This window comes from Aethina tumida, chromosome 4 (genome assembly GCF_024364675.1).
Source record: "Aethina tumida isolate Nest 87 chromosome 4, icAetTumi1.1, whole genome shotgun sequence".
In the NCBI taxonomy this organism is placed as follows: Eukaryota; Metazoa; Arthropoda; class Insecta; order Coleoptera; family Nitidulidae; genus Aethina; species Aethina tumida.
This window is the reverse complement of record NC_065438.1, coordinates 27,602,096-27,618,893: the sequence shown is the minus strand read 5'-3', so window position 1 is coordinate 27,618,893 and position 16,798 is coordinate 27,602,096. Positions and strand designations below refer to the sequence as shown.

The window sequence follows — 16,798 nt, the reverse complement described above, 5'->3', positions numbered from 1 at the left end:
TTAACTTATGTATTAAGAGGTTGATCAATTTTTTTTACAATAATATAAAAGAGGGACTAAAATTCCTCAAATAAAACTTTTTTTATTACCTTTTATTAACCAAAATAAATAAATAATAGCAAATTATTTACTCCATATACAATATAAAGTCTGCTTATAAAGTTGACTTATGTATTAAAAGGTTGGTCAATTTTTTCTTTACAATAATATAAAATAGGGACTAAAATTCTTTAAATAAAGCCTTTTTTTAAATCAATATGTATTTCCAACTTCAATGATGATTTGGTTATAACTAAAAATATCTTTAATTCTTAAATTAATTTTAACCAAAATAAATAAATAAAAGCAAATTATTTACTCCATATACAATATGATTTGGTGATTTTGTAAATGAACAAAAAGACACAACGGAAGGTATTTTTTTCTGTTACTGAAATTACAAAATAAATTCTATCCATTTATTACAATAGACAATTGTAAAATCAAAATTTCATAATCGCCGGAATAAGTCGATTCAAAACAAGACTTAATTTACTATATTTGAATAAATTTCATAAAATCGAGGGTGCTAAGCTTCCCTACTACAATGAGAGCATTTTTGTTACTTTACTGCTCCACAATAAAATAAATCCGATTATTTATTTCTAAGAAATGCATCTATTATCTAGATATCGTAAATTTAAATTGGCGCCACTTACCTGACTGACATATTTTGACATGCGCAAAGGATAAAACGCCGTCGAAGCGGATATTTGCGAGCAGTGACGCCATCGTCAACCATTTTGGAGCGATTGTTGTTCGAGAGTAGTTGTGCTGTGCGCTTTACGTAGTTTATTAATATATTTTAAATTGGTAAGTTTCAAGTTTTTACACTAGTAAATTATGTACGAATGTAGTAGCAAATTTGCTGCTCATTCATAACCGTCACGGTAAACCGGTAAGGTCACACACGCTCCTTGCAAGTGTTTCTTGCTTGCCGGTACATTGCCACAGAATAGCTTCACCTTGAAAACTATTAATAGAATACGAAGTTCCCGAGGGTTTTTGACTGAACGTTCATCATTTTTCCAGGACAAAATGGGTGATGCAAACGGAGATTCAAACCAAGCCGGCGATTCCGGAGCCCCGTCCGGCCCGCCATCCAGAGGCGGTGGCTTCAGAGGCAGGGGCATCGGCCGCGGCGGTCCGAGAGGAGGACGTGGCGGCGGATTCAGAGGCCGGTAAGTTTCGTGTCAAAATCAATGTTTACAGACGCTCATTGTTTGTTTGATTATTTGCAGCGGAGGACCGGGAGGGCCGATGGGCCGTGGCGGGCCACCGATGAGAGGCGGTCGCGGAGGACCCAGGGGAGCGCCGAGGGGCCGTTTCCCTCCAGGCGGAGGACCCGGTAAGTGATCATTTTTCGTTTTTGTGTTGGCGTCCCCGGACGCCATTTTGCCTTTTCGGCGTCACCTGAGTTCGATTTTTGTGCAAATAACGGTACAGTTATTAATGTACGCGTAGTTTTGTTCTGCTTAAGTGTGAGCATTACTTACCGGTTCGTTTTTTTGCGGTACGCAATATAATATTTCACAATATTGACATACTGTATGAAACAAAATAATATAACATATATATCTGTCAGCTGTAAATACAAAATATACCATTGAAAGTCAATTTTTGCAAATGCACTAGAAACATTTATTTATGTTTATGCAATTTAATTGTCTCTGATAAAATTTTGATATAAACAATTGATAATTTTTTATCTTCCAACAATAATTTTATTCATAATCAACTATATATAAAGTACTTTTTATTAAATACAGTAACTAGAGTATGTAAATACTATTCAATATTTTGTCATTTCTCACTCATGTATGAAGTACAGTTTAACTGTTATGGTAATAATTTGTATGAATATACAGGAAGATTTTACTTAATATTTGAGCCACTACAATGTGAAATACTAATTTGGAATATTTATTTGATACTTAATAATGTAAATGGATTTAAAAATTAATATATGATTTGATTGATTTGGTATTATTTCACAGCATCATTCAGTAGTTCCTATCATTCTTTTTTCCTTGAAACCTATATTTTTATAGGTTCTACTAATTTTTAGATTTTTATCTGCTTATTTGTTAAATTATTTTCTTATTACTATAATATACTATTTTACATTTAAATTTTTACCACAAGGCTCAAATATATGTGCCAGACTATTAATTAACAAATTTGTTGTCTTTCTAAATTCTTTTAAATCCTAAAAAATATTTTCAAAATTTTTGTGATCATACAAAGTTAATTTCTGACTGTTAATTTTATTAATATTATAACTATTTCGTTCCAAAAATTATTGTGTTCTACTAATTTTTAGGTTTTTATAACTGTTCATGATATTATAATTTGATTAAATTATTTCTTATGGCTAACATTTACCATTTTGCACTTAAATTTTAATTACAAACTTCAAAATTAGACTATAATTGACAAATTTACTGATTTTTTGAATTTTGTAAAATATTTTTTACCACTTTCATAATGGTTGAGCTAAATTAATGAATATATTTTTAAAATTATTATTACTATACTAAATTTAACAATCAAACCATCATCTTTCATAAAATTTTAATAAAAAATAATTGTATTATTTGTTATAATAATTATTTGTAATATGTATTTTGATTTTAAATTAAGTAAAATTTAAAAATTAAAAGTCTAATAATCGTAAAAACATGAGGAAATATATGAAATATCGCTATTTAGGTATTTTTTAAATTAAATTTATGTTTTGGAAATAAACTCTGATTTTATTTTTAACGTAGTGTATGTGTGTATTTCAAATGCGTCATCCATAAAATATTTCTGGTTTAGTTGCTTCGTAATTAATTACCAAAATATATTTGATCATAATCTATAAATTAAATAAACAAATTTAGCTTAAAATAAATGATTTGACAATTTATTGGCATATAATTTTGTCTTATATCTTATTTTTTTGGTCAAGTGGTTTGAAAGTCTTTAATATCTCAATATTTTGTTAATTTATTTTGTCTTCTTTATTATAATTGAATTAGTAACTATTACCTATAAAGAAGAGTTATATTTTAAATGATTTCTCTTAATTAATAATTTAGTAATAAAAATGTCTTCCATAATGTTAATGTTTCTTAACTAAATATATAGTATAGAAACACTATTTTAAGGTTTAGAAAACTATTAAGATAAGTAATGATGAACTTATAAATTTATAGTTTTTAGTGAGATTTTAGTAAATTTTTATTACTTACGACATTATTAAAAGTAAAAATTGCAGTTAGTTAAACTTTTATTTTATAAAAAAACATGTTAAATTTAATATTAAGTAAGCCATAATAAATATTATGATTTATTTCAGTAGAAACTACAGATTTTCATTGAAACACGCCAGGTTTTGATTAATAATCTTCATACTCATCAGAATTTGTGTGTTTCAATTAAAAATTTGATAATAATCTAAAACTGCATTTTTTTCCAGTGGAGGACCAGAATTTGGTCAATTTATCTTTACACTTTTCAGTTTGTATATGTTCAAATTCAGTAGTAAGAAAAATCAGTAAATCAATTTTCATATTCTTCACAATTTGTATATGTTCAAATTCAAAATTCAAAATGAATACTTGTTAAATAAATTTATAGTTTTTAGTGTAATTTTAGTAAACTTTTTATTAATTAGATTATTAAAAGTAAAAACTGCAGTTAGGATAACTTTTATTTTGTAAAAACTGCTCCGCATTTAATTTACTGTAACACTGTACTTTTAATTTTCTAGAATATTGTTGTTACATCGAGTTTATTTGTTATTCCAGGTGGGCCACCAAGTGGCGGTCCAGTAGGCGACGCACCCGGCCCCAGGGGCCCGAGGCCATTGGGCAGGGGCGGTCCGGGCGGCTTCAGGGGCGGTCGCGGTGGTCCAGGCGGACCTAAGGGACCGGGCGGTCCAGGCGGTTTCGGCGGACGGGGTGGTCCGCGAGGCGGCGCCGGTGGCAGACCATTCGGACGCGGAGGCGGCGGTCGCGGCTTCCAAGGCGGTCCAGGTCAAAAGAGGGGTCCCGGACAGTTCGGCGGTCAGGGTGGCCAAGGTGGACCGAAGAGGCCGCGGTTCGAGAACGGACAGTCCCAGAACGGATTCGGACAGGGGTAAGGAACCGAAAGCTTATCATAGTCAATTTTTTAATTTATTCGTGTGGTGTGTTTTGAATATGTAAATGTTCATTTATCGATTCGACTTGTAAATACGTTAGTTTTGCTTCACAGTGAAGTGTGTTTCAGTTTTTAACTATGCAGGAGTTTGAGATCTCTTTGAACTTGTTGTAGCACAATGTGTTTTGTAACGAAATGCAATTTTGTAAAATATATACTGTGGAAATGATGAAGGAAATTTTTTTTCATTTTGTTTCGATTCGTTGTTTTTCAAACCCTGTTGTTTACATTTTTAAAATGCACCATCACAGTTTTTATTTAATCTGTTCACCCACTTGTGATTGAACACTTGGGGAAGCACCAATTTGAGAAATAATGGTTTGTATAATAAAATATAAATAACAAAATTAAAATAATTTGTATTTAACGAGACAACAATAATGGTATTTAAATTATGACTTATTTAAGCGGTCTACAAATTTGGTCAATAATTCATATACCCTTTATATTTTCAATCTTCAAAAAGAAATCGTAATCGTAAGAGAAATTATTATTTATTTCATTAAAACCTACAATTTTTTTTTGTCGGAGAACCAGAATTTTGCCATTATCGTTTACACCTTTCATAGATTGAACATTTTTAAATTTAATTATCAAAAATAATGAACGAACCTTGATCTAAATTATGACTTCTTTGGGTGACAACTACAGAAATTTTATTGGAGCAGGCTTTGATCAGTAATCCTTCTACCTTTACAATTTGTACATGTTCAAACTTAATATTAAAAAAAAAATCAGCAAACAATAACAAATATTATGATTTATTTCAGTGGAAAATACATATTTTTCATTGTAGCGCCAGAAGTTGCTCAATAATCTTCATATTCTTGAGAATTTTTATATGTTCCAATACAAAATTTAAAAATAATCGATAAATCTAAACATAAATTATGACTTATTTGAGTGGAAACTACAAATTTTCCAGTGGTGGACTGTCAATTATCCTTTACACCTTTCACAGTTTGTGTTCAAAATCAATAGCAAAAAAAAAATTCAGTAAACCAAACAAATATGACTTATGTCAGTGGAAACTACAAAATTTTCAGTGAAGGTGCAGAATCTTGTCGATTTTCATATTCTTTACAATTTGTGTATGTTTGAATTAAAAATTCGAAACTAATCGATAAATCTAAACATAAATTATGACTTATTTCAGTGGAAACAACAGATTTTTCATTTTCAATCACTTTATTTCACACACTTTGACTATATTTAAATTAATTTTCAAAAATATTCAATATATAAATTATATTTTATTTCAGTAGAAATTACAGATCTTCCTCATATTCTCTACAATTTGTATTTATTCTACTTCAATAATAAAAAATAATCAATTAACAAAACAGTATGACTTATTCCAGTGGAAACTACGGATCTTCCAGTGGAGGCCCAGGATTCGGTCAACAATCCTCATACCCCTCACAGAACTACGGCGCCAGCCAGGGCGGTCAATCGTACGGTGGCCAAGGCGGCTACGGCGGTGGACAAGGTGGATACGGAGGTGGCCAAGGAGGCCAGGGTGGTGGATACGACAGCGGCAGCTATTCTCAGTCATACCCACAAGGTTCTTATGGTAACCAGGACTATTCTTCCGGTGGATACGGAGCTTCCCAATCAGATAACTACGGTGGTGGTTATAGCAGCGGACAAGGTTACAGTAGCCAACAGGGTTATGATGACAGGAACTACTCATCTCAATCAGGCTATAGTAAGTTTTAAACCTTCTTAGATATAAAAAGTTTAAAAAATAATTTAATTTGAAATTAAAGAACAGGGTTCCTAATAACATAAGGATGATAAAAATAAATAAATAATATATTTCCCTAATATCAAAAGTAATTACATACATATACATATTACTAACAATAAAAAGGTCTGCTAAATAAAGGAGAAATATGCGCAATATTAAAATTATGGGAACCCTGTTAATGACTAGTGCTGTCTCAATTAGCATTTTATTTATTTTTTCATTAATCATAAAATTAATTATGTTGCAATTGAGCACAGATAGCTGACAGTCTCCTAAAGGGCATTTGCCATCTATATTATCATATTGTTCAATTAACTTCCTGTTTACAGTTATGTCGGCTGAAAAAAAAGTCGCAAGTTGAAGATGGACTAAAATAAAACAAAAAATGGAACATTAAAAAAATGTGATGACAGTTAAAAGTTACGTTTATTTGTTAATTGTTGTGGGATGGTGTTATTTAGGACTGTTCTAAAACAAGTTTAATTAAATGAAGTATCTTTATATCTTTAATTTGTTATGTAAAACAACCAAGTATAAGACGATGGAGTTGAAAATTAATTGAGACTTTTGCCTCTTCGCATTTTCAGGTTCTACAAACCAGGCTAGACGATTCTAAACATACATGGCTTTATTTATAAATAGTATTTTAATTGATGTAATGTCTTAAGTTAGATGTAAATGAATGGACCTTTTATATATAATTTTGTAGTTTGTGTAGACTAAGTTTTTATTAAAAGACATTGTCTTTGTCAGATGAACTATTATGGTGATTACCATATCAAACCATTGGATCTCAACCACCCTTCTTTTTGTAATTTTATCATCTTGACAAATAAGTGTAACAACAGTAGAAAGAACACTTAAAAAGATTGTATAATTATGTATAAATTGCAATAAAATTAATTGATTGAATCTAACCACACTGTGATTATTATTCCAAAATATTGCAGCCAACATATTAATAAAGGATACAATTTATTTACTGGGAGTGAATTTATTTTTATAATAATTATACAAGGAGACTAATCTAAAAATATTGTGAAATAAATGTCCATCTTATTTATGCATTGTGATTATTAATTACTATTCTAAATTATAAAATTGCTGTATTCTTATATTAATTATTATAAGAAATTATGGCAGCTGATTATTATTTGATTAAATCTACCAATTTATATAAATAAAACCACAAACATTTTTGATGATTATATTTAATAAAACGAAAGTAACTAAATTTTCAATATTTTTATTGATATTGTTTTCTAATAACATTTTCTTGCATTCTTCTTGACTGTTATCACTAAAAAGAAAAGAAATCAATGCATAAGCATGAACTAAACTAAGTGTTAATACTTAAGTGACAATGAAAGACACTAAAGGAGGTAATATTTTACCTGTAACAATAAACAAGTGTGCGAAAAATAATAGGAGAAAAACTAACTACCTCTTTCCTCCTCCTATTTATATGTATTAAGTGCTGCTAAGCATTAATATCTTCCACTTGTTAACAGAAGATGAATCAAATAAAATTATATATGTAAGTATAACTTTAATAAAAACTTGTTGTTTTATTACTTTTTAAATTGCAGTTTAAACGAATTTTTAAATGTTTAGACATAATTTGACCATGCATGCGATTTATTTATGTCTTTTGAGTATATACTATTCAACTTGATTTTTCTTTGTGTATACTTGCAATTCTTTTTTATTTATTAACTAAACCTGTTGATTTTTCTGTTTCTAACAACCTTATCTTTCGGTCAGGAGGTTTTGTTTAAATTAAAAACCAAAAAGGAACTAATTTTACAGTTTTTTAACCTTTATTCTAAAGGACGAGTGTTAAAACCACTTAACAGTGTTTTTACACTGCACTGAAGAACAATTGAAGAGAATACTCCTGAATATAACAACAAAAGGCGCAAAAATCTTATGTACAATATAAAGTATCAAATGATACCCTGGCTGCAAAATTTGCTATAATTAAAATAGCATTAAAAGGACAATAAATTAGGTAGTAAGTATTTATATCAATGTATCAAATACTTTTATTAGTTTTACCAATAATGTAGTTCAATATTGTAAATTGGAAATATTAAAGCAAATCAGTTCTGGAAACCACATATAAAGCCATGTGTAAATCAAATATATCTTCTTAAAATTCTGATATTGCAATTCAATGTTGTATTATTGATGTTAATGATTATATTAAATTTACTGTTTTTTCAATTTTTATTTTCAATTTAAATTAATTTTCAGATGACTAATTATTTTTTATTTTTAGGTTGATGTCATCTTCAGGAAAAAGAGGATTTCAACTTAACAGGGAGTTACTATTTTTTACTATGATTTTTTTGAGAAAGTTGCAAAAGCTCAGAGTATAATAACGAAAATACTAAATTATATAACGAAGTTCCTTTTCATAGAACAGATAATTATGCTATGTGCATACTCTGCATAACATAATTTTACTGGGCGTCGGATTTCAATTCAAATATCTGAGTATGAATTCAAGTTCTATAGAACTGAATAATTGAAATAGTTGTATTCGGAAAATATTTTTAAATTGAATTGTTTTAGTAAACTATTAAACAAAATAATTTAATGTTCAAAATTCTTTAAATGCTTAAAATATTCATTTGCAATATTGATTGAATATATATTTGGAGTTAATTTATAATTAGAACATAATTAAATATAATAAGAAAATTAAATATAATATATATTAATATTTTTTTTTAAATATAATAAATTTAATAAATATGCGAAAAGTTCTTTTAATAACGAATTTTGGTTTTCATTAAGCAACAATGCATAATTAATAATAAAAATATTCATATAATTAATTAAAAACAGTATACACATAAATATTTGGAATTAATTTATAATGTTATTACAAACGAGTTAATCATAGGAGGACATTTTGAATATTTGAATATATTTTTCAATATAGAAATTCCAAGCCCTAATTGTTTAATTATGACCAGAACCATATATAATTTAGTATCTAAATTTATAATTAATCAATAATTTATTTTTGCCTGCAAATTGTGGGTGACAAATAGTTTTATTTCAGGTTCATCTGTATTAAAAAATAAACGAATCAATTTTGAAATGTCATGTTTTATTTTTTGACACTTTGTTTCTACTTGAATCATTTTATTTTATTTTACATAACAGTGTTAAGCAAAAGTAAACATTTGTATTTTTAATTCAAACAATTATGGGAAAATTCTTTTAATAACGAATATTAGTTTACATTAAACATTAATACAGAATTAATAAAAAAATAATTGAAGCAACAAATTAAGAAACTTGAACAATTTTATTAATTAATATGTAACAATAAAAAACTTGTTATTTCCTCAAATATTCATTATTTTTGATCACTGTAAGGCATATATTCTATTAGCTTGTACAAGAAATTTTACTGTTCTTTAACCATTTCGTAACCAATTTTCCAAGGTGTTTCGGGTCGTTATCCTCCTAATAGAGAATTTTTTAGCAGCATATTCTGCTCTGGAAAAGGAATTGCAATGTCATTGAACTTCTCTATCTATAATCCCTTTGATGCATGTAATGGACCCATACAGTAATAAGATAACAATCTCAAACTGAGATCCTGGCTGCACCTGTGTGGTATAAACGTACCTTGAATTTAGAACTCAAATTTTTTACAGATGGAAATTATTTCATGTGGTTCGTGATTCATATCATGAATTGAAATAATTTTTATTATTACTATAAATAGTACTATTTTCTGACAAATATTATTGATTGAATTTTTGAATATATATTTTCAATATGGAAATTGACGTAACCATTTGTTTTCATCACGATGAACTGTAAAGTTGTGATGTTTAACAACACACTTATTAATTATTATAACTGTGTAATCTTATTTTAAGTTACAATATTAAAAATAATTTAATTTAATTTTATTTAAAAAATATTACAAAAAAAATTTCCAATTTTAAAATACACATTTAACGAATACACACATTTTAAAGAATTTATTTAAAGATAAATGTTCGTTAAACGTCAATGTAGAATTAATAATTTTCATATACTTAATTTAAAACAATATATACATATATATTGGAAATAAATTTGTAATGTTGGAAACGATTTAAATACAGGAATAATTTCTTGAATATAATATTGGCTGAATATTTGATTATCTTTATATATATTTATTTGCAAATTTTCAACTTATATATTTTATATGTAATTTATGAATTAAGTTTAATGTAGATTTTATTTTACATTATATTACAGGTCGTAAAAAATTTTATTTCAAGCTCATCTGTATGAAATAATAAACGAATCAATGGGATGTTTTTTTGACAGTCTAATCTTTAATTTAATTTGGATTATTTTATTTTACATAGTAATATTAAAAAATAGATATTGTAGCAAAAGTAAATACGAACGAAAATTCTTTTAATAAAGAATGAAAAATTAAATATAACATATTTCATATATTTAATATAAAATAATATATACATATAGTGGTGGCCAAAGAAATAGCACACATTGCAATCGCAACTTTAATTAAGAAAGGTACACCTCTAATTAAATGAAATCAAAATATACTTTATTTAAATTAATTAATTACACTATATTCTGTATATTATTATTTATTTTGTACCTAAATCAAAATAAATGCGAAATGTGGCTGGTCACACAAATAGCACAAAAAATATATATTTATTAAATAATTTATACATAATTTATCAAAATTACATAATTTATCAAAATTAATTATTTTGTTGGGTACCATTGGTTTGTTACGCCTGTCTGTTAACGATAAAGTAAAGATTCATTGAAGTGGTCGTTTATATTTCATGACTCTTCAGTTTATAACCACAATTGATTTACATTTGATGCTTTTTGATATTTTAATCACAAATTTTCAATTGTAATCAGAATTCTGAAGAATAATACATTTTTGTGCAAACTTTTAGTCTTGTAATAATAATTTGGAAATAATTTATTTTGTAATTAAAAACGAATTAAATACAGGGGAATATTTATTTTCTGGTGTATAATGTGTAAATTAATATATGCATAAGAATTAATATAGACCTAATTTTAATAATTTACATATACTTAATTTAAAATATATACATATATATTTGAAATTAATTTGTATTGTTATTAAAAACCAGTTAAATATAGGGGAATATTTTCTGATATACAATATCCTATACGGAATTTTATATTCAACTTATTATCTAAATATAATGAACCAAGAAATGAAATTCAAACCCAGATTTTGAGCAGGATGTGAGACTGTTATTCGTAGTAGAGGTGTAAATATCTCATATTAAGTTTTTTTTTATAAACATCAAATTTTTGTTGTTTTTAGAAACATATTTTTGGTAACAATTATAAATAAAAACCTATTTTTAAATAATTATACAAAGAATGCAAACGTTTATTTTTAGTTTTCAGAAAATATTAATAATCAAAGAATTATTCGTGTGGTGCGTTAATTTTTTGGAACAGAGTATATGCATTCAAGTCATTCATGAAGAAAAAAAATATATTACAAAAGTTTTGAAATAATGCAGTTTGAAACAAATATGTTAATATATAATAAAATTTGTTTTCTAATAAATCATAAACCAAAATCGTAAATTAGTTTTCTGATACTTAAACAAAGAATTTATTATATTGCCAACGATAGATTAAAGCATCTGCATATATATAAGTAATTTATTATTAAAAGTTAAGTAACATTGCAATTTGTTGTGTACTTGAAATAAATGTGTATTTTAGTAAAAATCTTTACAGGATTTTCTAATGTGTTTATAAAGATTTTTCGCGTGCCGGACACCGCATGTCTGGAGTGTGGGTGAAGATATGATTTATAAGTCGACGACTAAAAAGATTTATTGCAATAATTACGATGTTGTGGATTACGTTCATCCGGGATGCTCTAGCAGACTAACTCCTAGTCTAATTAGATTAATACGCTTCGTTTTCGTAAACGAAAACAATGCAGTCTGTCTAGTCAGATTGCAGTCTGTGTGTATGTGTCATTTCGCTATTTTTAAAACAACTTGAACTCAAACAGTTTTGATATATTTCAAAACATATGAAAGTGCATATTTTTAAAAAATTGAATTCCATAGAAGTAAATTTTAAATTATGGCTTATTTTCAACTTTAAGCAATTACAATGTCATGCCAAAAATGGGATAACTGAGATATAAATCTAAACTAAAATCATACAGTATTGGCAGCAACTTTTTTAAAATTCAAATAATTTTTGTCCTAGTTATTATGTTATAAAATTGTATATTGAATATTAACTTCACTTTATAAATTTAACAATTACATAGTTAAACAATAAAAAAATAAATAGTTTAATTTTACTGATGATTATTTGTTTTGGGCTGGCAAAAAGTAGAACGCTATTTAAAGTTTTATTACTATAAATAATTTGAAATTTGTATTTTAATTAATTTTACACTGAAATATGGTAAAATTCCCATTATTTTGAATAACTTCCAGACACCTTTTTTCATGGAAAGCAATAAATGGTCAAAAATATTTGGATCCATATTTTGTCAGATCTCTTGCAGAACCGAGAATAAATCTTGCCGATTACTACACTCTTTGTGTCTTATTTTGTTGTTCAATAAGTTTTCAATAGAGTTGAAAATCGGGAAAATTGAGATGATCAATTCATAACATTAATTTTTTCCCTTAAAAGCCACTTCTTGAAATATTTTGAAATGTGCATCGGGCAATTATCTTGTTGAAAACGAGGTTTTAGTGGCATATTTTTATCAGAATGAATTTTTATCCAAATCCCGAGAAGCAGCCTCATACCATTACCGACCTGTCGCCGTGTTTAACAGTGAATATGGTGACTTTTGATTAAACTTTTCATGAATATATATCCAATATAAAGGTAAACTCAACTCTGGATCGTCTGTTCCTCTCTGACAGTGGTATTTTTTTAGTCTGGCCTTCTCGCATGAGACCTCCTTGTAGTAATCTATAGTTCTTGAAGAAACATTAATTCCAAGTTGTGTCTCAAGTAGACCTTTTATTTTGCTGGAATTCAGGAAAGGATCTTTTTTGGAGTAGAATAAAATTTGTTTATCCTGAAACTCATTGGTTTCTCTTGGTCGTCCAGTTTTATTTTTTCCTCCCACGTTACCAAATCTTGAAAATTGTTGTAAAACACGCGTTACAATCGAGTGATATTGATTTTTGTCTCATCGGATTTAATTAATTAAACTAATAATTAATTTTAATTTTAATTACTAGTTTTTTTCTTATTATTTCTAATAGATATTATTCTATGGAATAATTATATATTATAATTTAATGCTAAAATAGGGTAACTAAAATATAAATGTTAACTACAATTACTAACAAAATACTTTATATCCGTAAGTTATCTCATATAAATATCATCATGCCATTGGTAGGGTAACTAAAAATTTACAATACATTACAAAAAAACTTACTTTAATACATCCTATAAAAGATACAAATGTAGAGATATTAATAGAAATCCTTATTTATTTAATATTTTTATTTTATTTCAAACAATTAAAAGTTCATACCAAAAACCGTATAATTAGTATTTAATAAACTCTGTAAAATACACTTGTTAAAAGGTAGTAATTTATTACTACAAAATTTTGTACCTTGCTTAAAATTATAGTATAAAATACAGTACATATTTAATTCATGAAGAAAAAAATGATATTTAAAAATGTTGTAAAATTGCTCGAGTTCATTGTCACAAAAAATTGGACTTCTTAATTAAATATTAATAAAACAAATAAAATTTTATTAACAAGTATAAATTTATGAGGAAAATACACCTTTTAAAATATTTAAACTAAATAATGTATCTTGATTTCAATTTATAATTATCTAATTTAAGTAATTTTATTACAGTATTTTACTTATTAATTAATGAACAACATAAAATTTTATTAATAAATATTCTTTTCCATGTTAAATAAAATATTATGAAAGAGATTATGAAAAAAATGCCGTTTAAAAAAATTGAAAACTGAATGAAGCTCATTATTGCCAACTGAATATTGTATCTCGTTACTTAATGCATAAAATAAAGAAATTTATATTATTAAATATTGTTTTTTTTATTATATGAATAATCATTTAATTATTTCTTACAGATTAATTTTAAATTAATTCTTTTCTTTATTATATAAATCATTACAATATTTCATAGAAATAAATTTTAAATAATTATATATTTTTATGTTTCAAATAATTACAATTTCATGCAAAAATGAGGTAACTAGACAATTCATTTTATAAAGAATAAGAAACCCTTCATAAAAATTTTGAAAAGTGAATAAATTTCCATCTTGTCAACTAAATATTGAATCTTGTCTATATGTAAGTAATTTTATTACAACTTATCAATTAAATATGAATAAAATGGAATAACTAAAATTTGAGTACTTATGACATAATACACTCTATAAAGAAAAAAACACTTCAAAAGGAATGATTATTTTCTTTAGTAGTTGTATGCACATTGAGACAAGCCACGCATTTGTTTTTCCAAAAAATTTTATTCGCGAATTTCAAAGACTTCTTAAGTTCATCATGATTTTTCTACACACTTTTTTCTACACACTTTGCTAGCAAATTGTTTAAAACTTCGATTTATTACATTTCGATTGAACTATATGTTTATAAAATACGAAGATTTGATAGTGAAACTAATATAAAACAAGAGGTTTCCAAAGAAAATTTAGTGTAACATATATGTGTGGATGGGTATAATTGGCAGAACATTGATCGGTCCTCACTTTTTGCCTGACAATGTGAATTGTGAACCTTATGAGACATTTTTGTATAACATATTCCTTGAACTATTGGATTCTGTTCCACTGAAAAATAGGGTTGAAATGGATGGATCAGATTAGAGGTTTTCAAACCGTTAGATTGGAAGAGGCCACTAAGAAGCCCTGATTCATTACCGTGGATTTCTTTGTGTGAGGAAGGTATATAGCAGAGATCAGCTAATTGATGCAAGAAAAAATTTAAGTAACAGAGTTATAGGTAGTGAAATGAGGAAAAGGTTTGCATTAGAAGTGATGGCAGACATTTTAAAAATATGTAGGTCTTTTATGTCACATAAATACAATTTCAATAAATTTTATTTTAGTGTTTTAAGTTCTGTAAGGCTTTTTTGGAGAAACAATTATTGTGTGGCATGTGTCAATGTGCATACTAATTATTAAAAAAGGATTTGTTAAATATTTTTAATTATTTTTTAGAAAAACATAATACTGGGCCTAATTACTCACCAAAATCACAAAAAAACAAATATCTCCAAAACTAATATTTTTTGGATAAGGAAATATGAGGTTCAAAAGATATTAAATAACCTGTAGAATTACCTAAAATTATAGAAATTTTATTTCGTCTTACTTTTTAATTAGTTATGATTAAAATAAAAAAGTGAATATATTTTTTTCTTTTTTTTATTTAAATTATTAAATAATTCCATAGAAATAAATTTTACCTTTTTGTAAATTTTCGAGTTTGAGACAATTTCATGTGAAAAATGTAGTAACTAAAATATAATTACTAGTGATATAATAATACACTCTATAAAAAATTCTTAAAAAATATCGAAATAAGTTCGTTATTGTCAAAAAATATTGTACCTTGCCTTTTCTTTTTAATAAAATATGAATAAAATATTTAAATAAAAATTTTATTATCAAATATTTTTTTTATTATTATAGAAATAATTAAATTTTAAATGTACGTTTTCAAGATTCACACAATTATCATTTAATGCTAAATACTAACTGTATAATACTATTTATAAAAAAAATCTCTTTAAAAATGTTAAAAACAGTACTTTGTTTTTATGGAAGAAATTTTATTTCTTATGCCTTTCTTGTAAATTAAATTTAAATGAATTAAACAAAATATTATTTATTTAATAAATTAAAGTTCACAAAAAATTCAAACAATTTTGAAATAACTTGAACATTTCTTAAGAGCTTATTTGGAATTTTTATAAAAATTTACAACATTCAGCAAAGCAACTTTCGAAAACAAATATGAGACATGTTTATAATTTATATTTGTTACCGAAGTGCTACTTCATATTTGTTTTGGAATTTTATACTTGTTGAACATGTCTGAAAATGACCGTAAAATAGTTGCAAAAATATTTATGTAAACAACAAACTATTTTAAGGACATTGTGCATACACGAGTAAAACCAGAATAATACAAGGCACCAGTCTAGTTTTATTACATTATAATCAAACAAATCTACAAAAGTGATCATTTTTCTTGTTTTGATTAATGTATTCTTTATTTTTCTAAATAGTTTGCATTCCAATCCCATAAATTAGAAGGTAAATCCATAAAAATCCATAAAATTAATAAATTATAAAGAGAAAATAGGCAGAATTTAAGAGAATGAGTGATGATAGTGTTTTGCACTCTAATAAACCCATTAAAAAACACATAAATAAAATTAATAATTGTGTTAATAGACGTGTTGGATAATTAACACTCTGTCGGACGATAGGTGGTAAAAACAAACGATAAAACAATAATCGCCGTCGTTAATTGAAAACGTATGACATAACACTTAAAATATCATTTGTATATGTAAAACCTGCGGAGAACGATAACAAGATGTGGTAATTTAAAAATGTAATCTTCATCAATCTTTTTAAAACAGGCAGATAATTTCGAGAGTCAAAATTCATTCATCGTGAAGGCGGCGATGTCGGACCACTCGATGCGACCGCGGCAATCGTTTTGTTCTCGTCGTCAGTTCGCG

At 26.5% G+C, this 16,798-nt stretch overlaps 1 protein-coding gene across 2 annotated transcripts; it reads left to right on the top strand.

Annotated features, from left to right (window-relative positions):
- Positions 1 to 714: 714 nt before the first annotated feature.
- Positions 715 to 9,089, top strand: LOC109596370 (uncharacterized). 2 transcript variants are annotated; one of them, XM_049965948.1, is made up of 6 exons: positions 715 to 852; positions 1,072 to 1,220; positions 1,281 to 1,387; positions 3,834 to 4,164; positions 5,589 to 5,935; positions 8,259 to 9,089. In XM_049965948.1, the coding sequence occupies exons 2-6, from the start codon at positions 1,078 to 1,080 to the stop codon at positions 8,261 to 8,263; spliced, it is 933 nt and encodes a 310-aa protein (XP_049821905.1). In that variant the 5' UTR covers positions 715 to 852; positions 1,072 to 1,077; the 3' UTR covers positions 8,264 to 9,089. The 2 variants fall into 2 exon arrangements, with proteins under 2 accessions (XP_049821905.1, XP_019867465.1); XM_020011906.2 differs by lacking the exon at positions 8,259 to 9,089 and adding an exon at positions 6,565 to 6,894.
- The last annotated feature ends 7,709 nt before the right edge of the window (positions 9,090 to 16,798 follow it).